The 27889-nt window shown below is 38.2% G+C and overlaps 1 protein-coding gene and 1 pseudogene across 7 annotated transcripts in view; both read left to right on the top strand.

Annotated features, from left to right (window-relative positions):
- The window catches only part of RAB6A (RAB6A, member RAS oncogene family), an 89711-nt gene that overhangs the window by 15790 nt on the left and 46032 nt on the right, over positions 1 to 27889 (top strand). For all 6 annotated transcript variants that reach the window (XM_081539551.1, XM_081539554.1, XM_081539553.1 and 3 more), the window contains one exon: positions 27521 to 27579. In XM_081539551.1, the coding sequence (XP_081395677.1) occupies positions 27521 to 27579 (59 nt within the window). The remainder of the gene's footprint in view (positions 1 to 27520; positions 27580 to 27889) is intronic.
- On the top strand, positions 7611 to 10760 carry LOC145525787 (zeta-crystallin pseudogene; annotated as a pseudogene). The gene has a single exon (XR_014068401.1). The product of XR_014068401.1 is annotated as a zeta-crystallin pseudogene (transcript).

The raw sequence follows: 27889 nt of genomic DNA, 5'->3' as shown, positions 1-27889 counted from the left end.
AGATCATGGCATCTGGTCCCATCACTTCATGGCAAATAGGAGGAGAAAAAGTGGAAACTGAGGCAGATTTTATTTTCCTGGGCTCCAAAATCACTACGGACAGTGTCTGCAGCCATGAAATGAAAAGGTGCTTGCTCCTTGGAAGGAAAGCCATGACAAAGCTAGACAGCCTATTCAAAAGCAGAGACACCCCTTTGCCGACAGAGGTCCGTGTAGTCAAAACTATGGTTTTTCCAGTGGTCATTTGTGGATGTGAGAGTTGGACCATAAAGAAGGCTGGTTGTGGAAGAATTGATGCTTTTGAACCATGGTGCTGGAGAAGACTCTTGAGTCCCTTGGACAGCAAGGAGCTCAAACCAGTCAGTCCTAAAGGAGATCAGCCCTGATTCATTGGAAGGACTGATGCTGAAACTGAAGCTCCAATACTTTGGCCACCTGATGCGAAGAGTCAACTCATTGGGAAAGACCCTGATGCTGGGAAAAATCGAGAGCAGGAGGAGAAGGGGGCAGCCGAGGATGAGATGGTTGGATAGGTCACTGACTCAATGGACAGGAGTTTGAGCAAACTCCAGGAGATAGTGAAGGACAGGGAAGCCTGACACACTGCAGTCCATGGGGTCACAAAGAGTCGGACCTGGACATGACCTAGCAACTGAACAAAAACAACAATAATGTATATGTTTCACTACTACTCAAATCATCCCACCCTCTCCCTCCCCCACTCTAGTCTGCATCTCCTTTGTGTGCCAAGTCACTTCAGTCATGTTCTACTCTTTGCTACCCTATGGACTATAGCCCACAAGGCACCTCTGTCCATGGGATTCTCCAGGCAGGAATACTGAAGTGGTTGCCATTTCCTACTCCAGGGGATCTTCACCAACCAGGATCGAACCTACCTCTCATATGTCCTGTATTGGCAGGCGGGTTCTTTACCAGCAGCATCACCTGGGAAGTGTCCTTTGCTGCCCTGCAAATAGAATCATCAGTTCCACCTTTCTAGATTCCATGTATATGTGTTAATATATGATGCTTGTTTCTTTCTGACTTACTCATTCTGTGTAATAGGCTCTAGGTTCATCCATCTTATTAAAACTGACTCAAAGGCATTCCTTTTTATAGCTGACTAATAGTCCTTTGTATATGTACCACAACTTCTTTATCCATTCATCTGCCAGTGGACATCTAGGTTGCTTCCGTGTCCTAGCTATTGTAAACAGTGCTGCAGTGAACATTGGGGTACATGTGTCTTTTCAGGTATGGTTTCCTGAGGGTATATGCCCAGTAGTTCGATTGCTGGGTCATATGGTAGTTTTTTTCCTAGTTTTTTAAAGAATCTCCATACTGTTCTCTATAATGGCTGTATCAGTTTGCATTCCCACCAACAGGAGGGTTGCCTTTTCTCCACACCCTGTCTAGCATTTACCGTCTGTAGATTTTTGATGATGGCCATTCTGACTGGTGTGAGATGATACCTCATTGTAGCTTTAATTTGCATTTTCCTAATGTTGAGCATCTTTTCATGTGTTTATTAGCCATCCATATGTGGATGGAGAGTCTTAACTGTGGGACTGTCAGGAATGTCCCTCTGTCTTTTTACATTCATCATTTTTGTATTCTTATGTTTCAGATGTGTCTTAGTAGTCATCTAGTTAGGTTTTGTGTTTGTTCACTTTGGTAATTGTTTTTAAAATTGGAACATTAGTACATTTACATTTTTAAAAAATATTTATTTATTTATTTTTGGCTCTGCTAGGTTTTCATCGCTGCACGGGCTTTTCTCTAGTCGATGCAAGCGGGGATTAATCTATAGTTGCAGGGTGGGGGTTTCTCATTGCAGTGGTTTCTCTTGTTGCAGAGCACAGGCTACAAGGAGCTTGGGCTTCAGTATTTGTGGCACATGGAATCAGTAGTTGAGGTTCCTGACCTCTAGAGCACAGACCCAGTAGTTGTGGCACATGGGCTTAGTTGCTTTGCAGCATGTGGGATCTTCCCTGGATCAGGAATCGAACCTGTGTCTCCTGCACTGGCAGGCAGATTCTTTACCGTTGAGCCACCTGGGAAATCTAGTATATTTACATTTAATATAATTATATATTTGGATTAAAAATAAATCTACCATAGTCTTAATGTGCTTTCTTTTTGTCCTGAATATTTCTTTTTTTCTCTTGTGTTATTTGGATTTGTGGTCTTTTAAAAAATTATTTCATATTCTTTATTAATTGGGATGTTATACCTTTTTTTTCTTTTTATTAAGTGATTACCGTAGAAGTTGTGGCAACAGCCATGACTTACAAGTCTACAGGTAAGTGATTCCTTTGTCCTTCTGGGCAATGTAAGGACCTTGGCACTCTAACTCTGCTTACCATTCTTCCTTCTGACTTGACTTACTGTGTGTACTCTAAGTGTGTGTGTGTGTAAAACCCCATAAGATGTTACCATTTCAGGCAATGATTTAGATTTTTATTTTACAAGGAAACCTTTTATTGAAGTGCAACATGTAGAAAAGCATATAAATTGTAAGTGTCAGCTTGAATAAGAAAATTTACTAGTCTATTGACCTGAATATTCCCATCCTTATGAAAGCTATTTCTTAAATTAATTAGTAAATTTGGCCTTCTCGTTCTAAAACCTGTTTATTGAGTTTTATGATGTGTGTCCCTGTGAGCTATATCTACTTTAACTTGCCAAAAATGCAGACTCTTGACAACCTTAGTGAATGCTGCCTGTTTGATGGTTTCTTTCATTATTTCATTTAGAGCAGGCAGGTACCAAAATTCTGAGTATAGCTGTGATCAAGATAGACAAGGTTCCTATTCTGCAGCTTATCATTTATAAGTTGGGAAAGGTAAAATGGTAAATAATGCATAAATAAGGTAATTTGAGATGTTTCTTATATTGCCATTTTTTCTAGTTTTCTCCCATTATAAAAAGTGGATCTTGCTTTTCCTTACCTTGTGTGTGTGTGCGTAGTCACTCGGTTGTGTCCCGACTCTTTGCGACCCCATGGATTGTAGCCTCCAGGCTCCTCTGTCCATGGGGATTCTCCAGGCAAGAATACTGGTGTGGGTTGCCATGCCCTCCTCCCAGGGGATCTTCCCAACTCAGGGATCGAACCCAGGTCTCCCGCATTGCAGGCGGGTTCTTTACAGTATGAGCCACCAGAGAAGCCCTTCTTTACCTTAAATTTCTACAATTAGACTTTAAAAGTTCTTGAGTAAAGCTAATGTAAAACTTATGCTAGAATTTTGAACTTTCCACTCAACTGTTCTTTGAGGATAAAGATTTTTTCCAGCTTGTCTTTTTAAAATAATTTTTTTAATTGAAGTATAATTGATTTATGTTAGTTTCTGGTATACAGCAAAGTGAATCAGTTTTAGATATATATATATGTATATGTAAGTGTGTATATATATATATTCTTCTTCATATTCTTTCCCACTATAGTTTATTATAGGATATTGAATATAATTCCCTGTGCTATAAATAGCACATTTCTATATACTATTTTCTATATAGTAGCTTGTATCTGCTAATCTCAGACTCCTAATCTATCAGTCCCCCACCTTCTTTTCCCTTTGAAAACCATGTTTGTTTTCTAAGTCTGTGAGTCTCTTTCTGTTTTGTAAATAAGTTCATTTGTATCATATTTTAGATTCTATGTATACAGTTTGGTATTTGTCTTCCTCTTTGTGACTTCCTTCACTTAGAATGATAATCTCTAGGTCCTTCCATGTTGCTACAAATGGTGTTTTTTTTCATTTTTTTTTGATGACTGAGTAGTATTTCATTGTATATATACACCACATCTTCTTTATCTATTCCTCTGTTGATGGACATTTAGCTTGCTTCCATGTCTTAACTATTGTAAATAGTCTGCTATGAACATTGGGATGCATGTATCTTTTCAAATTAATTCAGCTCATTTTATCCTTAAGATACATTTATAGATGGATGTTGACTCTGTTGTGAGAATAAGTTAAAAGCCCTGGTGCCATCTAAAATACTTCTCGAAATACAATCTTAGGCTGAAAGTAATTTTTTTTTTCACTGCACCACGCAACTTGCACAGTCTCAATTCCGTGACCAGGGATTGAACCTGGACCACAGCAGTGAAAGCCCAGAATCCTAGCCACTTGGCCACCAGGGAATTCAGCTGAGAGTAATGTTGAGAGGTAATTTAGTTTTTCTCTCCTCCAGGCAGAACTGTATCTGATATTGAATTCATAAGTTCAAAATGTAACCAGAAAGAAAAGTTCCACAAAATTAGGTTACATGAGCAAAATGTCAGAGGCTCAAAGGAACATGTTATGCAAGAAGAATAACGAATAGCCTTCCATCACTGTCAGATGTTTTTTATGTTTGGCAGGAGTAGATGACAGTAGAAAGGCTAATCTCCAGTTTGAGTGTCTGCTAAGGATCTTTAGCTTATGGATACTGGGGAACATTAGAATGTTTATAAATTGATGGAAATACCAGACCATCTGACCTGTCTCTTGAGAAACCTGTATGCAGGTCAGGAAGCAACAGTTAGAACTGGACATGGAACAACAGACTGGTTCCAAATAGGAAAAGGAGTCCGTCAAGGCTGTATATTGTCACCCTGCTTATTTAACTTATATGCAGAGTACATCATGAGAAACGCTGGGCTGGAAGAAACACAAGCTGGAATCAAGATTGCCGGGAGAAATATCAATAACCTCAGATATGCGGATGACACCACCCTTATGGCAGAAAGTGAAGAAGAACTAAAGAGCCTCTTGATGAAGGTGAAAGAGGAGAGTGAAAAAGTTGGCTTAAAGCTCAACGTTCAGAAAACTAAGATCATGGCATCTGGTCCCATCACTTCATGGGAAATGGATGGGGAAACAGTGGAAACAGTGTCAGACTTTATTTTTTTGGGCTCCAGAATCACTGCTGATGGTGACTGCAGCCATGAAATTAAAAGACGCTTACTCCTTGGAAGGAAGGTTATGGCCAACCTAGATAGCATATTTAAAAGCAGAGACATTACTTTGCCAACAAAAGTACGTCTAGTCAAGGCTATGGTTTTTCCAGTGGTCATGTATGGATGTGAGAGTTGGACGGTGAAGAAAGCTGAGCGCCGAAGAATTGATGCTTTTGAACTGTGGTGTTGGAGAAGACTCTTGAGAGTCCCTTGGACTGCAAGGAGATCCAATCAATCCATCCTAAAAGAGATCAATCCTGGGTGTTCATTGGAAGGCCTGATGTTGAAGCTGAAACTCCAATACTTTGGCCACCTCATGCGAAGAGTTGACTCATTGGAAAAGACCCTAATGCTGGGTAGGATTGGGGGCAGGAGGAGAAGGGGACGACAGAGGATGAGATGGTTGGATGGCATCACCGACTCGATGGACATGGGTTTGGGTAGACTCCGGGAGTTGGTGATGGACAGAGAGGCCTGGCGTGCTGCAATTCATGGGGTCGCAAAGAGTCGGACACGACTGAGCGACTGAACTGAACTGAAATTGATGAATGATACCTCTGGCAGTGGGCTTCCCAGGTGGCGCAGTGGTAAAGAATCCACTTGCCAGTACAGGAGACACAAGAGATGTGGGTTTGATCCCTGGGTCAGGAAGATCCCCTGGAGGGGGAAAAGCAAACTTATTCCAGTATTCTTGCATGGAAAATTCCATGGGCAGAGGAGCCTGGTGGGCTACAGTCCATGGGGTCGCAGAGAGTCGGACATGATTGAGTGACTGAGCACAACATAACAACAAACTCTGGCAGCGTAGAGAATGGACACTTACTTTGCACGGTGCTTCTTGTTCACTCTCTTGTATGTGTGCATTATTTGTGTCTCAGTGCATCGCAAACTTCTTTTGTGTTCAAGGCCTTACTCTTATTTGGTTTTCAATCTCATTCTCCAGCCTTCTTGTTTCCTAGCAGTTGGTAGTTTTGGAATGAAGTGAGAAATAGTAGCCGTTAGCCGTCCAAGTATTAATATATTTATGTTTTATTCATCAGTGAGTCTTTACCTTTATGTGAATATCTTTTCTGTCTTCTTGTGTAATTAACTATTTTTTGCTTTTACTTTGGATATCTCCATTTCATCATCCTGGAAATTGATATCATAGATATAATGCCTTTAACATAAATATTGTAAAGAAATAAAACATCTTTGTTAAAAACAACTTTTGAGCCATATTGTGAAATTACTTATTTTGACAATTAATTTATATGACTAAATTCATTCTCCCTGTTTTTTTAATGTGATTGTACAAGTGTAGTTGTAGTTTTCTTCTTTAAAAACTTTAAGAGAAACAATATCTTTATTCAGTTTTGGTCTTTAGAGAAAGATTACTAGCTTTATTGAACTTCAGTGTTGTTGATTAGGTTTGCTACATGAGCATAGTGTTAGCTTGGTTTAATTGATTTTCTGTTTTGCTATAAAATTGCATCACCTAGGTGAGACATCCTGGGTATGGTATTGCAGTGAGTTTTGCTTGCAGCTGAGCTTTTTTGCTGTGGTCCCTAGGTACCTTTTTCAGGTGTCTTTTTACCATGATAGATTACAGATACTGTTGTGGTTTGTTGTATTTTTATGCTTAACTCTGTTACTAAAATCATAGCATCTGATTTAAACTTGTATTGTCATAGCACATTAATCTTTTATAGTGGTTTATTTTTGTGGGGAAAAGTTAGAAAATCTAAATATCTTGTTGTCTCTTTCAGTGTTACCCGGCCAATATAACTGACAAGGTTCGAAGCAGTTCATAAATGTTCATTTATATAGGTTGTAGAATAACTGAGACTTCTCTTTTTATGCAAACATTAGTCTTATATTCTTTGAATCCTAAGTATTCTTGAAGAATATATTATGTAAGGAATTACTTTGTAGAAGTTAACTTACAGAAGTTCTCTCTTAAATTAGTATCCCTTGGTTTTCTGGAGGCCCAATAATTAGTTCTCTAATCTGTAGTAATCAGCGCCTTTTTTTAGTTATCTTTGGTGTTCTAATATTAGAATTATTATATATAGCAAAATTTACCATTTTAACTTATTTCTATTTATACAGTTCAGTAGTTGTTCAGTTGCTAAGTTTTGTCTGACTGTTTGCGGCCTCATGGACTGCAGCGCACCAAGCTGTCCTTTACTATCTCCCGGAAGTTCCTCAGATTCATGTCCATTGAGTTGGTACTACTATATAACGATCTCATCCTCTGCCACCCCCTTCTCTTTTTTACCTTCAATCTTGCCCAGTATCAGGGTCTTTTCCAGCTTGTCAGCTCTTCGCATCAGGTGGCCAAAGTACTGGAACTTTAACTTCAGCAACAGTCTTTCCAAGGAATATTAAGGGTTGATTTTCTTTAGGATTGACTGGTTGGATCTCCTTGCAGTCCAAGGGACTCTCAAGAGTCTTCTCCAACACCACAGTTCAAAAGCATCAATTCTTCGGCGCTCAGCCTTCTTTGTGGTCCAACCCTCAAATTCAGTAGATTCACCTTGTTGTACAGTAATCGCCATCAGATATTTTTAATCACAGCTTTATTGAGATAAAATTGCATACCACACAGCCTGCTTGCCTGTGGAATCTGAAGGAACTCGCTCATATTTTTCCCCTCTAGAACCGATACCTAGGTTAGGTCATCATGGTGATTGGAGAGAGGTTGATGAGAGCTGTTAGTTTTTAAATTTGGTGGATCAAAAGTGCTGAAACTCCAGTCAGATTCAGCAAGATCATTCTGCAAGACCATCAGGTTCTAGTCAAAGTCCAAGCATGTGATGTAAACCTAGTGAACACATTTACTTTGGTACTCCTGGTTTAGTTTTAGTTGAGATAATAGAAGCTGTTGGAGGACATGTATTTGCTTTCAAGAAAGCTGACAGAGTTTTCAGTACCAGCACATTTGGGGGGCTATGCAAAGTATGGTCTGGCAGGCAGTCACACTTGTTTACACACTGCCAGAAAAAACTGGACTTTAAACAAGGAACTCCTGTATTTTACTGCTTACTGAGCTCTGCTCCACAGTACCCATGTGAAAGCTGGAGGAAGTATTCAGGTTATGGGGTTGGTGGAGGAGTAGGGTAGGCATTGTGCCACATTGCTAGAGCTTATGGCTTAAAGGTTTTGTGCACAGCTGGTTCTGAAGAAGGACAAAACATTGTTTAGCAAAATGGACCCCATGAAGTATTTTATCAGAAAGAAACTAATTAAGTTGATAAAATTAAGAAATCTGTTGGTGAAAAGAAGTTGATGTGATTATTGAAATGTTAGCTAATGTAAATCTTAGCAATGATTTGAATCTTTTGTCACATGGAGGACAAGTAATAGATGTTGGCAGCAGAGGTCCTTTGAAGTAAACCCATGGGACATCATGGCAAAGGAATCTAGCATAATAGGAGTTGCTCTGTATTCATCTACCAAGGAGGAATTTCAGCAGTTTGCAGCAGTCCTTCAAGCCAAAATGGAAATTAATTGGTTAAGATCAGTAATGGGTCCTCAGTATCCATTGGAGAAGGTGGCCTAGGCTCATGAAGATGATATTCATAGCAGTGGGACTACTGGAAAAATAATTCTCTTAAAATGATTGATCCTTGCATAGATTTCCTATGTCATTAGAGGTTTCTTACTTCAGTTTTACATACACTACATTTTCTTTAATTACCATTCATTTGACACAGTGAGTTTTCTAATATTAAAAAGATTTATCTTTAGAGATTATAGGCATTGGAGTGCAGTTTATTTAATACTGGCAGTATTCTTTATGCTTTCTGTCTTTCATCAAAGTACCATCATAGTAGGAAATTCTTCATACTTGATCATTAATTCCATACCTTTGACTAAAACATCAAAATAAGACTGCTTGATTTCCAAGCCTACTTCTTTGTATAAAGGTTCTTTAGCCTCTGCGTGCATGCATGTTCAGTCACTCAATTGTGTCTGACTCTTTGTGACCCTATGAACTGGAGCCCACCAAGTTCCTCTGTCCATGGAATTTTTCAGGCAGGAATACTGGAGTGAGTTGCTATTCCCTTCTCCAGGGAATCTTCCCAACCCAGGGATAGAATCCTCGTCTCCTGCATTGGCAGGCAGATTCTTTATCACTGAGCCACCTGGGAAGCCCTTAGCCTCTGATTAATTCTGAAGATTTTTTGGACTAAACAAGACCCCCTTTCAAAACTAATCTCATGTAGATCTATAAGTCTTTGAGAAGGGCAAGATAAACAGTATCCAGATAAATTTGTTAGTTTTTCAATATTTCCCAATACATTGTGACATTCACTAGTTTAATGGTTGATTACCAACGATTCATATATTCTATGAGGACAGCAGCCTTATCTTTGGTATGATATGATACCAGGTATGTAGTTTCCAAATAGATAATTATTCATTGATTCAATTTCAAGGTAGATTTAGAATTATCTTTTTATGTGATTGGGATTAAATATTTTTACTTCATTAATGAATTTGGCACATTAAGAATGATCTGCTTTTGTTTTCATAACATGGTAGCTGTAATAAATTCTAGAGGATATTTAAAAAAAAATTTAAATCATATACCATACAGTTCACTCATTTGAAGTGTACAACTCCATAGTTTTTAGTATATTCAAGAGTTTTGCAACCATCACCAATATCACTAATGAACATAGATGCAAAACTTCAACAAAATACTAGCAAACCAAATCCAGCAATACATTGAAAGGATCATACATTGTGATCAAGTGGGATTTCTCTCAGGGATGCAAGGATTTTTCAATATCAACAAATCAATCAATGTAATATACCACATCAACAAATTGAAGAAAAAACCATATGGTCATCTCAGTAGATACAGAGAAAGCTTTTGACAAAATTCAACACCCATTTATGATAACAACTCTACAGAGAGTGGGGTATAGAGGGAACATATCTCATATAATAAAGGCCATATATATGACAAACCTACAGCTAACATCATAGTCAACAGTGAAAAGCTGAGAATGTTTCCTCTAAGATCAGAAACAAGGATGTCCACTCTTGTCTCTTCTGTTCAACATAGTTTTGGAAGTCCTAGCTTTGGCAATCAGGGAAGAAAAAGAAACGGAATCCAAATTGGGAAAAAAGTGAAACTGTCACTGTTTGCAGATGAAATGATACGATACACAGAAGATCCTAAGATGCTACCAGAAAACTGCGAGAGCTCATCAGTGAATTTGTTGAAGTTGTAGGATACAAAATAAATACACAGAAATCTGTTGCTTTTTTTTAAACTAATTAATTTATTTTTAGCTGTGCTGGGTCTTTGTTGCTGCGTGTGTGACAGATTTCTCTAGTTTCGATGGAGCAGGGGCTACTCTCTAGTTGTGGTGCTTGGGCTTCTCATTGCGATGGCTTCTCATTGCAGAGCACTGGCTCTAGGACACATGGGCTTCAGTAGTTGTGGCGCATGGGCTTAGTTGCTCTGCGGCATGTGGAATCTTCCCAGAGCAGGGATCGCACCCATGTCTCCTACATTGGCAGGTGGATTCTTTACCACTGAGCTACCGGGGAAGTCCTCCATTGGCATTTCTATACACTAACAATAAAAGATCAGAAGGAGAAATTGAAGAAACAATCTGGACTGCTACATGTTTTAAAAAAAAGACATTCTTTAATACCATAAGCAAAAATAAACTCAAAATGAAGTAAAGGCCTAAATGTAAGACCAGATACTATAAAATCCTTGGAGGAAATTATATGCAGAATGCTCCTTGACTTAAATTGCAGAAATATCTTTTTCCAGTTTGTCTCCTAGAGTAATGGAAATAAAAACAAAAATAAAGGATATAATTAAACTCAAAAACTTTTGCACAGAAAAGGAGAGCATAAACAAAATGAAGACAACCCACAGAATGGAAGAAAATTTTTTGCAAATGATGTGACCAACAGGGGATTAGTCTCCATAATGATACAAATGAACTCAATCAAAACAGAAAGAGACTCACAGACTTGAGAAGGAACTTACAGTTGCGGGTGTGGGGGGGAGGGGGGAAGCGTGGATGAGTGGAAAAATTGGGAGTTTAGGATGGACATGTACACATTGCTATATTTAAAATAGATAACCAACCTCAGATATGCAGATGTTATCACCCTAATGGCAGAAAGTGAAGAGGAAGTAAAGAACCTCTTGATGAAGGTAAAAGAGAAGAGTAAACAAGCTGACTTAAAATTCAACATTCAAAAGAAAACTAAGATCATGGCATCTGGTCCTGTCACTTCATGGCAAATAGATGGGAAAGATGGAGACAGTGGCAGATTTTATTTTCTTGGGCTCCAGAATCACTGAGGATGGTGACTACAGCCATCAAATTAAGACTTGTTCCTTGGAAGGAAAGCTATGACAAAGCTAGACAGCGTTTTAAAAAACAGAGACACCACTTTGCTGACAAAGGTCCATACAGTCAAAGCTATGGCTTTTCCAGTAGTTATGTACTGATGTGAGAGTTGGACCATAAAGAAGACTGAACACCAAAGAATTGATGCTTTTGAACTGTGATGCTGGAGAAGACTCTTGAGAGCCCCTTGGACTGCAAGGAGATCAAACCAGTCAATCCTAAAGGAAATCAACCCTGAATATTCATTGGAGGGACTGATGCTAAAGCTCCAATACTTTGGCCACCTGATGCTAAGAGCCGACACACTGGAAAGGACCCTGATGCTGGGAATGATTGAGGGCAGGAGGAGAGGATGAGATGGTTGGATGGAGTCACCGACTCAATGGACATGAGTTTGAGCAAACTCTGGGAGATAGTGAAGGACAGAGAAGCCTGGCATGCTGAAGTTCATGGGGTCAAAAAAATTGGACACGACTTAGTGACTGAACAGCCACCACCAACAAGGGTATATATACTATGTATAGCACAAGGAACTCTGCTCAATAGTCTGTAATAACCTAAATGGGAAAAGAATTTGAAGAAGAATAGATACAAGTATATGTATAACTGAACTACTCTGCTGTAAACCTGAAACTAACTCAACAGTGTTAATCAACTCCAATATAAAATTAAAAGGAAAACATGATAATAAATTCTACTGGAAATAAATTCTGCAATAAATTCTACTGGAAATTTTAAAAAAGCAAAATGCACGCATTTGAAGTGTAGTTTGTAGTTTTTAGTATATTCACAAAGTTGTGCAACCATCACCATAAGCACTTTTTTAAATTTATATTGGCTGTGCTGGGTTTTCATTGTGGCCCACAGGCTCTTCCTTGCTGCATGTGGGATTTCTGTTTTGTCAAATGGGGCTACTCTAGTTGCGATAAGAGAGCATTTCATTGCAATAGCTTCTCTAGTTGCAGTTGCACAGGCTCTAGGGCTTCAGTAGTTGTACCGTGGCCTCAGTAGTTGTGGCACATACGCTTACTTGCCCCATGGTATGTGGAATCTTAATTTTCCAATCAGGGATGAAACCCATATCCCCTGCATTGGCACAAAGATTCTTAACCACTGGACCACCAGGGAAGTCCCACCATAAACAATTTTAGAACATTTTCATCACCTCCAGAAGAATCTTTGCATCCATTAGCTTTCGTCACCCAATTCCCCTACCCTCTCCAATCCTTAAGCAACCACTTATCTACTTCGTGTTTCTATACATTTGCCTATTCTTGACAATTCATATAAGTGGAGTCATATGTGGTCTTTTGTGACTGGCTTCTTTCACTTAGCATAGTGTTTGTAGGTTGATCTTCTTTGTGGCATGTATGAGCACGTCTTTCCTTTTTATGATTGAATAATATTCTATTATATGGGTATATCACATTTTGTTTATTCATTCATGAGGTTATAAACATTTGACTTTTATGAATCATGCATAACATATAATATTTTCATTATCATTTAGTTGAGATTATTTTAAAATTTCCATTGTGATTTCTTCATGAGCCCATGGGTTATTAGTGTATTAGTTTATTTCCAAACATTTTGTGTCTTTCTAGATATCTTTTGTTTATAAATCTCTTTTTCAGCTTCACTGAGGGCAGAAAATATATTCTGTGTTTCAGATCTTTGAAATTTGTTCAGGTTGCCTGATAGACCAGTATTTATTTTCAGTTAGAGGATAATTCGGAGAAGGCAATGGCACCCCACTCCAGTACTTTTGCCTGGGAAACCCCACGGACAGAGGAGCCTGGTAGGCTGCAGCCCATGGGGTCGCGAAGAGTTGGACACGACTGAGCGACTTCACTTTCACTTTTCACTTTCCTGCACTGGAGGAGGAAATGGCAACCCACTCCAGTATTCTTGCCTGGAGAATCCGAGGGACGGAGGAGCCTGGTGGGCTGCCGTCTATGGGGTCGCACAGAGTCGGACACGACTGATGCGACTTAGCAGTAGCAGTAGCAGAGGATAATTAGATTCTAGATTCATCTAGAATTATTCTCATCCTTCTGTTGAAATCTTAAATCATTATGAAGACAACTGTCTTCTAAAATGCTTCCTAATAATTGTTTATATTCACGGAACATACTTTTTGTACGTATTAATAACCACCCTGTGATACAGGAGTTATTATTATACTTATTTTATAAATGAAACTGGGGCACAGAAAGATTAAGTAAACTGTATAGGTTATGGAGAAGGCAATGGCAACCCACTCCAGTGTTCTTGCCTGGAGAATCCCAGGGACGGAGGAGCCTGGTAGGCTGCCGTCTGTGGGGTCGCACAGAGTTGGACACAACTGAAGCGACTTAGCAGCAGTAGCAGCATAGGTTATGTAGCTGGTAAAAAAGTGGGCTGGAGAATAGGCAAATCCATAGAGATAGAAAGTAGATTAATGGTTGCTAGGACTAGGGTTTTGGGGAGTGACTGCTAATGGGTATGGAATTTCTCTTTTGGAGTGATAAAAATGTTCTGGAATTAGTGGTGATGGTTGTACAACTTTGTGAATATATTAAAAACTTGAAGTTTGTACTTTAGAGGGGTGAATTTTATGATATGTGAATTGTATCTCAGTTTCTTTTAAAAAGACAGCTGGAATTCCAACTTAGGAGTTATTTCCCCTAAACTGCTTATTCACTCACTCAGACTTTTGAGGTTGCTATAGGTTCAATATTAGAAGTAAAATCTCATCAGCCTGTAATTTAAGAGTTATATCCTATATATGGCTTATTGCAAATGCTCTTTTCTGATTTGTTTTTGAAGAATTCAGGTACTTCTATATAGAAATGGAGTTGCATATTTAATTCTTTTTAGATGTATTCCAGATAAGGTTGGAAAATTAAATGAAGCTCCACAAGTAAGCTCTCTAATATAGGGTAGTTCATAATGCTTGTTAAGGTCTGAGATGCCATCTTCTCTCTCTCCTAGCTAATCTCTTTCCCACCTCGGCTTTAAAGATTTTCTCTCAGAGGTTTTTCTTGGTCTTCCAGCCTCATCGTGTAAGACTACTCCCACCCACAACAGTCTATACGTGTTTCTACTTTTTAATTACACTGCAATAGTTTTTTCTGTCTTCCCTAGTTAATTTGAACAGGGACACCATTTGAATTAGATTGCATACCTAAATTGTTCTCCAGTGATTGTTACAGTAAAATAAAATAGGAATCCCAATAAGAACTTATCAATGCCCAGTCTTTAGTGAACAAGAGAGTATAAATAATGCTTTGCTGATGGTCTGATTTCAGACACGTTGTTATAAGTGTTGGAATTGAGCTAGAATTTCTGTTTCTGAAGGTGGCATTGATGCAGCATTTTAAATGCATTGTAGTCTTTTTAGAGATTACTTGAAAATATATGTATCAGAATGGGACATTTGGATATTTCATTTGTTGTTGTTCAGTCGCCCAGTCATTTCTGACTCTTTGCGACCCCATGGACTGCAGCATGCCAGACCTCTCTGTGTCTCTCACCATCTCCCAAAGTTTGCCCAAGTTCATGTTCATTGCATCGGTGATGGCATCCAGCCATCTCATCCTCTGATGACCTCTTCGTCTGCCCTCAATCTTTCCCAGCATCAGAGACTTTTCCATTTAGTCAGGTGTTTGCATCAGACGACCAAAATACTGGAGTTTCAGCTTCAGCATCAATCCTTCCAACGAGTATGCAGGGTTGATTTCCCTTAAGATTGACAGGTTTGGTCTTGCCGTTCAAGGGACTTGCAGGAGTCTTCTCCAGCACCACAGTTCAAAGGCATCAATTCTTCGGTGCTCTGCTTTCTTTATAGTCCTTTATAGTTCTTCGGCCCCCGGCCTTCTCTACGGTCCAGCTCTCACAACTGTAAGTGACCACTGGAAGACCATAGCCTTGACCATACGGACCTTTATCGGCAGAGTAATGTCTCTGCTTTTCAACACACCGTCTAGGTTTGTCATAGCTTTCCTGCCAAGATGCAAATGTCTTCAGATTTAATGGCTGCAGTCACCATCTGCAGTGATTTAAGAGCCCAAGAAGAGGAAATCTGTCACTACTTCCACCTTTTCCCCTCTATTTGCCATGAGGTAATGGGGCCGTGGTTGTTTTCATATTTAGTTTTAAGCTGGCTCTTTCACTCTTCCTCCTTCACCCTCAACAAGAGGCTATTTAGTTCCTCTTCACTTTCTGCCAGTTGAGTGGTTTCTTCCGCATGTCTGAGGTTGTTCATGTTTCTCCCACCTATCTTGATTCCAGCTTGTAACTCACCCAGCCTGGCATTTCTCATAATGTCCTCAGCATGTAGATTAAACAAATGGTGACAGCAGTCAGCCCTGTTATACTCCTTTTTCGATCTTGAACCAGTCAGTTGTTCCATACAGGGTTCTAACTGTTGCTCCTTGACCCGCATACAGGTTTCTCAGGAAACAGGTAAGATGGTCTGGTATTCCCATCTCTTTAAGAGCTTTCCACAGTTTATTATGATCCACGCAGTCAAAGGCTTTGATGTAGTCAGTGAAACAGAGGTAGGTGTTTTTCTGGAATTCTCTAGCTTAGCTTTCTCTGTGATCCAACGAATGTTGCAATTTGATCTCTGGTTTGTCTTCCTTTGCTAAACCAAGCCTGGACATCTGGAAGTTCTTGGTTCGCATAATGCTGAAGCCTAGCATGCAAGATTTTAAACATGACCTTACTAGCATGGAAGATGAGTGCAATTGTCCGATGGTTAGAAAAAAAATTTTTCGTTTCTTCCTGGGGGTCTCTGATTGCATTTCAGTCTTAATTGCATAACAGTACCAATTTTAGTTTCTTAAAGCATAGTGATATTTGCTACTTGAGAAAAAATTAGTGTATTTAACTACCTTGTCCTCCAATATTTTATAGTTGTCTTATTCCCACTTAATTTCACTCTGAGAGAGCTTCTCTCCTTCAGTTGTTTATTCTCCTCTTAGATTTTTACTATTAGAAATTGTTTTGCTTTTATAAGTTTTAATTATTGTAGATGTAATCTTTCTGGATTGTGAATAATTAATACATATGTTTGCTTTACCAAAATTAGGGTAATAAAATTATACAGATTTTTCTTTTACAACTTTATTTTACCCATTTCCTCTGTCACTAAGATTTCTATAGCAGAAATTTGAATTAGATACATAGCACTGTGGACCTTAGGAAGGTGTTATAATTAATAAACCATGGCTAGCCCTGTTGAATAGCAGGCTCTTTCTAAATTTTACTCTTAAAATTTACTCTAAATTTTACTCTTAAAATACTCTATACTATTTTAGGGACAGTCTTATACCTAAATTTTTGTGCATATGTCTGGTTATTTTCTTACTTGTTTAGATCAAACTGCATGCTGGATTGAACTACACATTTTGCCTTTTAATTAAAATATTTTGGCTGTGCCGGATCTTCATTACTGTGCTCAGGCTTTTTCTTGTTGAGGTGAGCAGAAGCTTCTCTCTAGTTGTGGTGGGTGGGCTTCTCATTTCAGTGGCTTCTCTTGTTGTAGAGCATGTGCTTTATAGAGTGTGAGGGCTTCAGTAGTGGCTCAGGGGCTTAGTTGCCCTGCAACATGTGGAATCTTCCTGGAGCAGGAATCAAACCCGTGTCCCCTTCATTGGCACTAGGATTCTTAACCACTGGACCACCAGGGAAGTCTGAGCTGCATATTTGATAAATACAGCAAACTGGCTCTATGGGAAAGGTTGTCCTTATATTCCCAACCGTGCAACATTTTGTTAGCTTTGCTAATACTGGAATTTGAAATAAAATACCCCAAATGCTTCTCCCATTTTAAATGAACGTACTTAGGTGACCTAACGCTGTTGTGCAATCACTCAGTCGTGTCTAGCTCTTTGTGACCCCGTGGACTGCAACAAACCAGGCTCCTCTGTCCTCCACTATCGCCTGGAGTTTGTTCAAATTCATGTCCATTGAGTCAGTGATGCTACCTAACCATCTCATCCTCTGCTGCCCCCTTCTCCTTTTGCCTTCAATCTTTCCCACCGTCAAGGTCTTTTCCAATGAGTTGGCTCTTCATATCAGGTGGCCAGAGTATGGGAGCTTCAGCATTAGTCTTTCCAATGAATATTCAGGATTGATATCCTTTAGGATTGGCTGGTTTGATCTCCTTGCTGTCCAAAGGACTCTCAAGTGTCTTTCTCCAGCACCACAATTCAAAAGCATCAATCCTTTGGTGCTCAGCCTTCTTTATGGTCCAACTCTCACATCCATATGTGACCACTAGAAAAACCATAGTTTTGATTATACGAAGCTTTGTCAGCAAAGTGATGTCTCTGCTTTTTAATACTCTGTCTAGCTTTGTCATAGCTTGCCTTCCAGGGACAGAGCGTCTTAATTTCATGGCTGCAGTCACCATTCTCAATGATTTTAGAGCCTAAGAAAAGAAAATCTGTTACTGCTTCCACTTTTTCTCTATTTGCCATAAGGTGATGGGACTGGATGCCATGATCTTAGTTTTTTGACTGTTGAGTTTCAAGTCAGCTTTTTCACTCTCCTCTTTCACACTCATCAAGGGGCTTTTTAGTTCCTCTTTTCTCTATGCCCTAACCTAACCCTAACCCTAAGAGTGGGATCATCTGCATATCTGAGGTTGTTGATATTTCTCCCAGAAATCTTGATTCCAGCTTGTAATTCAGCTTGACATTTTGCATGATATACTCTGCATAAAAGATACATAAGCAAGGTGACAATATACAGCCTTGTTGCACTCCTTTCCCAATTTTGAATCAGTCATTTGCCATGTCTGATTCTAATTGTTGCGTTTTGACTCACATACAGGTTTCTCAGGAAACATCATAAGGTATCTGGTATTCCCATCTCTTTTAAGAATTTTCCACAGTTTGTTGGGATCCACATAGTCAAAGGCTTTAGCATAGTCAGTGAAGCAGGAGGAGGCGTTTTTCTGGAATTTCTTTGTGTTCTTTATGGTCCAGTGAATGTTGGCAACTTGATCTCTGGTTCCTTTGCTTTATCTAAACCAACTTGTACATCTAGAAGTTCTCGGTTCACTACACCATACTATTTAGGATTTATAGCCTTTGTAATATTACTGTCAGGACCATTCATTTATTTGTCTTTCCATAGAAGGATCCATTCTACCTAAGGAAAAGGGTTGTCATTAAGGCTGTATTTACTGTCAGGAGAGCATAGAGGATGAAGCTGTAAAGACTTGGATAAAGATTTCATGTGAAATGATATTTGAACTAATGACAGAACTTCCTTTGATTCTTTATAATAATTGTAACATGCTGATTTTCACATTGGGGCCATGATATGTTAGATTATGAAAATATTTTCAAATACTTTTTATTATGGACTTTTTCAAATGTATGTCATATAATACAGATAGTATAATGAACTCTGTTCGGTGCTTACTCCCTGAAAATAGCACAACACAACCTGTTGTTAAGGTAAGTCTGAGTTTATTGCTTACCATTTAAGGTAATGCTTTATTAATTTCTTAGGACTGCCATAGCAATTACCACAAATTAGTGGCTTTAAACTACAAAAGTTTATTATCTCACAGTTCTTGGAGGCTAGAAGTCCCACATCAACTTATCAGGGAGGTCATTCTCCCTCTGAAGGCTCTGTAATAGAAACCATCCTATCTGTTTCTCTTAGCTTCTGATTATTGCCAGAACCCATTCTAATCCAGCATGAACAGAATTTAACTTGATTGTATCTGCGAAGAGCTGTATTTCCAAAGAAGGTCACTTTTCAGTTTGCCAGTGAACAGGAGCTTTGCTATGCTATGCTATGCTAAGTCGCTTCAGTCGTGTCCGACTCTGTACGACCCCATGGACGGCAGCCCACCAGGCTCCCCCGTCCCTGGGATTCTCCAGGCAAGAATACTGGAGTGGGTTGCCATTTCCTTTTCCAGTGCATGAAAGGGAAAAGTGAAAGTGAAGTTGCTCAGTCATGTCCGACTCTTAGCAACCCCATGGACTGTAGCCTACCAGGCTCCTCCGTCCATGGGATTTTCCAGGCAAGAGTACTGGAGTGGGTGCCATTGCCTTCTCCGGAACAGGAGCTTTGGGGATACACTATTCAAACCAACATTGCAGCCTTTTGGTGAAGGAGGAGGGCAAAGTTGGGATGTTTATGGTTTTGGGGATTTGATTTAAGGAGGCTATATTAATATGGAGGCTTGATTAGAATTGGGTAAAGACTGTTGTAATCATTTAAAATTTGTGGGCATGACAAAGTGTGAGCATTTTGAGACAAAGTTCAAAGAATCTGTGAGAGACTTCCCTGGTGATCTAATGGCTAAGACTCCAAACTCCCATTGCAGGGGGCCTAGGTTCAATCTCTGGTCAGGGAACTAGATCCCATATATGCTGCAACTAAGAGTTCTCATGCTGCAACTAAAGATCTTGCATGCCACAACTAAGAGCTGGCGCAGACAAACAAGCAAACATCTTTTAAAAATCTGTGAGAGTAAGCAATCATTTTATGCTATGTTACGACTAGATGGACAGTTTTATGTTAATTTGATAGACTTTGGGGAATTTCCTGAAGGAGCAGTAGTTATTTGCAATTCTGTTTCCCTAGATAAGAATTTCCAGGTAGCGATAGTGATAAAGAACCCACCTCCAAGTGCAGGAGACATAAGAGTCATGGTTTCAATCCCTGAGTTGGGAAAATCTCCTGGAGTAGGGCATGGCAACCCACTCCAGTATCTTGCCTGGAAAATCCCATGGACTGAGGAACTTGGCTAGTTACAGTACATACGGTCACAAAAAGTCAGACATGACTGAATATAGTAAGCTGTGTGATTGTAATTGTTTTTGGTTTTCAGTCCCCAAGTACCATCAAAGAGCTTTGTTACTAATGTTTTGCCATTTCTTGTTTTATTTCTCTCATATGCTCCTTCTCTGCTACCCTGAAAGAGTAGCAATCAAGCTTCCCTCCCTATGGTCCTTTCTGTCTTTGTCCCTCTTTCTGTCAAGCCTATAGATTTTTATTAACCACTTTTTATCAGGAAGACATAGAACTCTTCATACAGTCTATGTAAACTTTATGAAGTGTCCCTGTTTTCTGATCTTTATGATGATTCCATCCAACTTAAATGAAAGGTGTACTCAAGTGGATATGAGTGTACTCAGTTCCAGGATACTGTTACTTTTACTGTTTAGTGCCAGTTAACCAGAATCCTCTGACCCATTACAGATCTCCTCTGATCCCCCTTTTTAGGGATCAAGCATGTACAGGCTCTGAGGCTTGTTAGATTTTTTTTTTTAGATTAAACATAATATATATACAGTAAAGCATACAAGTCTTTTAAACTTTGAATTCAGGGATTTTGTGTGCATGCCTTACCTTTGTTAATGAACTTTTTATTTCAGAATAATTTTAAATATGCAGAAATATTACAAACATAGTACTAAATTCCCATTTAACCCTCTCCTAGTTTACCTCAGGTTAACATCTAAAATTACTACGGTACATTTGTCTAAGAAACTGGCATTAGTATATTACCATATGTAACCAAACTCTCCAGACATTATTTGAATGTTACTAGTTTTTTTCACTGATACCCTTTTTCTGTTACAGGATGCAGTCTAGAGTGCCACATTGCATTTAGTTTTCATGTCTCCATAGATTACTTTGGTTTGTGACAATTTCTCACTCAGCCTTTGCTTGTTTTTCATGCTCCATCTTGAGGCAGGGTATCCTTTAGAGCAGCAGTCCCCAACGTTTTGGGCACCAGGGACGAGTTTCTTGGAAGATACTTTTTCCACGGATGGGAGTGGAGTGGAGTGTTTCAGGATGATTCAAGAGCATTACATTTATTATGCACTTTATTTCTCTTATTACTATATCAGCTCCACCTCAGATCATCAGGCATTAGATCCTAGAGGTTGAGGACCCCTGCTTTAGATTGCCCCCAGTTTGGGTTTGTCTGTTGTTTTTCTCAGGTGTAGGGTAGACTGCAACAGAAGTAAAGACCCTTCTTAATACAATAGATCAGGATTACATGATATCCACATAAATATATGCAGTTTTTATTGGGAATCACATATATATAATTAAGTATTTTACTTTTTTTAAAAAAAATTCTTTTTGTTAAAGTGTAATAGCTGGTAAGGTCATAAAGTGAAGTCGCTCAGTCGTATCTGACTCTTGGCAACCCCACTCCTCTGTCCATGGGATTTTCCAGGCAAGAACTGGAATGGGTTGCCATTTCCTTCTCCAGAGGATCTTCCCGACCCAGGGATCGAACCCGGGTCTTCCACATTGTAGGCAGATGCTTTACCATCTGGGCCACCAGGGAAGTCCATAAAGTAGACAAATTTTAAATGTATGGCTTGTTGAAAATTTTGCATATTAATACGTTCTTGTAACTACTCCTCAGATAAAAATATAGGTCTTTCTAGCAGTCAGAAGTTTCCCTGACTCCATGTTCCAGTTAGAAACTACAGAAGTTACTACTATTTTGACTTATATCTCTACTGATTAATTGTGCCAGTTTTGAACTTCATATAAGTGGAATCATACAACATATATATTTTTTATATCTGGCCCCTTTCACCCCATGTAATGCTGTGAAATTTGTCCATGTTGTATATATAAGATGTTATTTTTGCTTGTGTAATATTTTGTTATTACTATGCCATAATTTATCCATCCCCCCTTTTTTAGTCCCAGGGTATGTGCGATTTTAGTTCCCAGACTAAAATTGAATCCATATCCCCCACAGTGGAAGCACGGAGCCCTAACCACTGGACATCCAGGGAATTCTTAATCCATTCCCTTATTGATACAGATTTGGATTACTTCTGGTAATTGGCCATTATGAATAAAGCTGTTTTTAACATACTTGTACATGGCTTTTTTATTGTTGTTCAAATACCACAGACATTCTTTTGTTACTGAATTTTAGTATATTTTCTTGAGTAAATGTTCATTTGCTTTATGCCTTTAGGATTATTTCCAGAGATTTTAAATGCTTTTTTGTTTTGTTTAAATTCTTACCAGTTTCACTGGGAAGTTGGTGTATGTAGCTCCTTACAGTGTCATGCTGAAATTGGTTTCCCTTTCACATATCTCACAATCTGGGTTTTCCTTTTCACTCCCTTAATTGTCTGTCTCTCTCTTTTTAGAGTTATTTATTTATCTATTTATTTTTGGCTTTGCTGGGTCTTTGTTGCTCTGCACGAGCTTTCTCTAGTTGCGGTGAGTGGGGGCTACTCTTTGTTGTGTTGCTCTGGCTTCTCTTTGTGATAGCTTTGGATTGAATCTGTGTTCCCTGCATTGGCAGACATATTCTTAACTGATGGACCACCAGGTAATTCCAAAGCCTTTTTGTATTACAGGTCTGACAAGGAATTCTCTCACTTTTGTTTGTCTGTAATCTTCACTTGTCTGTGGACTTCCCTGGTGGCTCAGATGATAATTACATCTGCCTACAATGTGGGAGACCCGGGTTCGATCCCTGGGTTGGGAAGATCCTCTGGAGAAGGAAATGGCAACCCACTCCAGTACTCTTGCCTGGAAAATCCCGTGGACAGAGGAGTGTGATAGGCTACAGTTCATGGGGTTGCAAAGAGTCGAATACAACTGAGCGACTTCACTTTATGACCTTACTTTATAATCTTCACTTAATCTTCATTTTTGAAAGGTAGTTTTATGAGATATACTATTTAAGTGTTGAAAAAATGTGTTTTCTTTAAGAAATTTAAAGATGTAATTCCATTGTCTTGTGTTCTCATTTTCTCTGTGGAGGAGTTCATAAAAATGTATATTCATTCTCCTACCTCTTCTCCCATCCGCCTCTTATGTGTAGTACATTTTTCCTGGATATTTTCAAGGGTTTTCTTCCTTTATCCTTGGATTTTAATAGTTTGTCAAGGTATGATTTTCTTTGTATTTGTCCTGTTCATTGAATTTCTTGTATCTGTAAGTTCTTAACCTTTCACTATATTTGAAAAGTTTTCGGCTATTATTTCTACAAATATTTCCCACTAATTTCTTCTATCTTAACCAGTGGGAACTTCTTTTATATATATGTTAAACTATTTGATCTGTATTCAGCTTCACTTCTTTCTTCTGCCATTTCCATCAGCTGTTAAAGCCATACAGTTACTTTTCTGATTACTTATTGTAAGTACTTGCAATTTATGTTTGGTTCTTTTTTCTCATTTTTGTTTCTCTGTGGAAATTTTCCTTTTATTTATTTCTTATACATATCTTCTTCCAAGGTCTAGAATATGTCTCTGATAGCTGCTTTAAATCCTTGTCTGCTAACTACAGAATCTGAATCATGTTGGAGTCTGTTGGTTTAATTTTTTTTTTTTACTTTTTATTTGTATTGGAGTATAGCTGATTAACAATGTTGTGATAGTATCAGATGAATAGTAGAAGGAATGCAGCTGTACATACACATGTATCCATTATCCCCCAAACTCCCCTCCATCCAGGTTGGAGTCTGTTTTTTTACTACTTTTTTTTCTTGAGTATGAATTATATTTTTTTATTTCTTTGCATGTCCACACTTTTTTAATTGGATACAAGACATGATGAAGAATACATATATACAGACTCTAGATTTTATTGTTATTCCTAAGAGTTGTTTTGTCCTAGAAGGCGGTTACCTTGGCTGGATTCAAATTCTGAACTATGTGTTGGACTCTTTTAACATCCATCTGCTGCTGGGAGCCCTGAGGTCTCCCCATCAAGTCCTCATAGATCATTGAGGACGTCAGCTAAGAATTTGGACACGTTTTAAATGCAGATCTCTCTTTCTTGCAGAAGTCTACTTTCCCAATTTTCTAAGTGGTCTTTGAGCCCTGAACTTTGTCCCCAACTCCTCAAACCTTTTAGGAATTGGGTCTTCTGCTACCAGAAACATGCCCATTGGGTTGTGTTTCATTGTTTGTTGTTTAGTCGCTAAGTCATGCCCAACTCTTTTGTGACCCTTTGGCCTGTAGCATGCCAGGCTCCTCTCTGTATATGGAATTTCTCAAGCAAGAATACTAGAGTGCTGGAGTGAGTTGCCATTTCCTTCTCCAGGGGATTGTCCCAATCTGGGGATTGAACCTGTGTCTTCTGCACTGATAGGCAGGTCCTTTACCAATGAGCCACCAGGGAAGCCCTTATGTTTCCTAGTGCTTCAGGAAGAAAGTTACTGCCTGAAAAATTTCATTCTTTGCTGTTTTTTCTTTCAAGTATATACTCCCTTTCATTTTCTATTTCTTATGATCTATGTTCAGGTTCTTTAAAACCTGGAGGCTAGGTAGGTAGTAACAATAGCTTTTCTGCCATGGTGACCATGGGTTGTTTTTGGGGGGTGGGGGGGGCTTGTTTTAAACAGCAAAAGGAAGTAGTATATTGAGAAGAACATGACCTTTCGTTAGAAATGGAATGGAGTCATATTGTAATAGGGAACTGAATTACCTTAGGCAATTTTCTAAACTCCTGAGCATGTTACCTTTTCTTGAAAGATGGAAATAAAATTTCACTTCTTGCAAATTAATGTCAAGGTTAGCATTGTCCTGTAAAATACCCAGTATAGGATCTGAGGCAGAAAAAGATAAGGTATTCCCTGCTTTTCACAAGTCTGCTTTATGCCACTTTACTTTTGTGTAAGACCCATCAGTATTTGTTTTCACTACCTGAAAGAAATCTGAAGAGGATTTTTGCTTTTACCAAAAAGTGAAAATAGCATTCAGTGTTGTTTGCGTAGAGGGATATTGTTGAGGCAGTACGTACCCCAGGCAGCAAAAGTGGAACCTCCAAGCTCCTTCCCTGGGAACTGTGCTTAACATCAAACCATTATAGATTTGAACTGTGTGGGTGAGCATCTGTGCTTTAACTTGATTTTATTTTGTGGATCCATTTAGCAAGATGCGTCCTAAGGTAATTGCTGCTTTGCTTTATGCCATTTGGGCTTAGGAAAGGTTTCATAGGAACACTCTATTTTCAGATAGTGGGAGAACCTGGTGGTTTAAATTTTTTTGTCATTATTATACATAGAGGCAAACCCATTGCCTTGGGTTTACAAACCATAGGGTTTGTTATTGTATTTTTCATATAACTGGCTTTATTGCAATACTCACTTTATTGTAGTGCTCTAATATGTAGTCCTTGTACTAAACAAAAGTTATTCTCATTAGGCATCTTTAAAAATATAAAGTATATTATCACTTTGTTGTATTTTGTAGTATAAGTATTTATAACAAAATAACTTGTTTAATTAAAAATAAGATTTATTTTCAAGAACCCTAGACATGTATTTTTTACCTTCTGGAAAATTATTATCAGTTCAGCAAAGGTGTGTCAGACTCTGATGATGTGGACTAAATAAGACAAATATGGGCCTTACATTTTATCAAGGAAAGCAAACATTAAGCAAATCATTATAAGTTTACATACCATTTTACAGAAGGTTTTGGGGTGAACAAGAACAATACATTTACAAAGATCCTATATTGAAGAATCATATTTAAAATGCTTAGTAATGAAATTTTAATCTTTTGAATAGAAACTGTTTTAGCAAGCTACTTTGTATTTCTTCACTGTATATTTTATATGTTCCTTGACTTTTCTCTACCTCTCTTTCCCCCATCACAATTTTGCCTTTTATCTCTTTAGATTTTTAGATTTACTTTTTATAGATTCTGATCGGTGTTAAATAATAATAGTAGTATATGTATTGTTCCTGACTTTACTATGAATGGTTCTAGGGTTTTGCCTTTAAGTACATATATATTTTTATATATAAAAAGCATTTTATAAAAATATATACTAAAGTTATAACATTAGTTATATATAGGTGGTAGGATATACATAATTTTCACCTTGTTTTTGGTCTTTTCTGTATTGCCTGCTTTGTAGCATGCATTTTACTCTTTTTATAAAGAAGGAGGGACATTTTTCAAAACGAAATAAAAACTCTACTATTGGTGATGGACAGGGAGGCCTGCTGTGCTGCAGTCCATGGGGTCGCAAAGAGTCAGACACGACTGAATGACTGAACTGAACTGAACTGATCTATTAATGAAAAAATGCATCAGTTTACTCATTGCTCCAGTTAGAGACGTCTTCTCAAATATTAATTTGCTTTTGACCATGATCTAGGGAAACTGGCTTTAGCTCTTCTACTTACTATTTTAGATTCTTTGAAATAAGACATTTGGGAGTAGGTGATTTTATGGGATTCTTATCTCTTTGGCCCAGTTTTCCTCATGTTTTCATATGAAACATGGATGGAGGATGCAATAAAGAGGCCCCAGATCAGGTCTGTTAAAAATCAGAAGTTGAAATCAAAAGTTACTTAAATCCATACAAAAATATGAATGACCAGGTATTGTTTTTTCTTCCCAAAGTATTTACATTTTGGGGAGCATTTGAAATATATTATTTGCCCAATTGTTTTCTAATTGATAAAATTTATTGTATTCATTTAGTATTTATTGAGTCTTGGCCAAGCTACTGTAGAAATAGGAAAATTAGATGTGGTTCTTGCCCTTGAACAGTGTGCCTGTGGATAAGGATATTGGCAGTATACCACTGTTTTTTCCTAGTGGCACTTCCTTGTGGATTAACCTAAAAATATCAGTACAAGATAATGTTATGAATCTTTGGGACTGCCCTGTCAAAGAAATATAGAGATCTGATCCTGAGATGAATTTCAAAACAATTTTCCAGGTCACTTCATTAAGCAGTCTAGTTTTTACAGCCCTCATACCCCTCCTGGAACTCTTCATCTTTAGTCTTCATACTTCCAGAGATTAAGCTTTGATTCACTGAATGAAGTGGATCTGACCCTCATTTTCCCCAGGTTACTGTCCAGGAAGTTACTATAATTTCTTCCTAGTACAATCCTAGTTCTTTTTGTTAGGACCCAAGTAAGTACCTGCTTGCCTTTTGTGAATTAGAGATGTCAACATAATTGATTGTTTTCCTTCATATTTTCTATTTTCCTCAACTCTTAACTAAATGAATATGCTTTATTTGTGCTCTCAATTTGAGAGATTATCTGTTACTAAAGAAAGACATTTCAACAAACTCAGGGCTATATGTTTTTAAATTATCATTAGTAGAACCACTGCAGATATTTCTCAATGAATTGAATTGCAGTTCTCTGTAGAAAAATTGCTTGAGAACCCAATTTAATGTGCTAACTGAGTGAATCTTTTTTTTCTTTTCTTTTCAGTTGGAAAGACATCACTGATTACCAGATTCATGTATGACAGTTTCGACAATACCTATCAGGTATTTTTTTTTTTTTCCAACCTACTAGTTGTCTTTATTTTGTTTGCAGGTAATATTCAAGGTGCTTTAAAAAATTCACGTTTTTACATTGTCATGGATATAAAAGCACTTTCTGTAATCTGTAAAATGCTATATAAAGTATAACTGATTATGTTCATAGTACTCAACTTTTTCATTTGATTTCCTTAGCTTCTCTTCCAGAATCTATTGAAAGGTTATTGGTAATACCATCTAGAATAGAAGTAAGAGTGATTATATTGATAGATATTCTTTTGGAGAGATTTCTTCCAAGTCTAGGGTTCTGTGACAT

The sequence above is a fragment of the Giraffa tippelskirchi genome, chromosome 11, assembly GCF_054371585.1.
Source record: "Giraffa tippelskirchi isolate mGirTip1 chromosome 11, T2T-mGirTip1v1.2.pri, whole genome shotgun sequence".
Classification (NCBI taxonomy): domain Eukaryota; kingdom Metazoa; phylum Chordata; class Mammalia; order Artiodactyla; family Giraffidae; genus Giraffa; species Giraffa tippelskirchi.
This window is presented reverse-complemented; position numbering and strand designations above follow the sequence as displayed.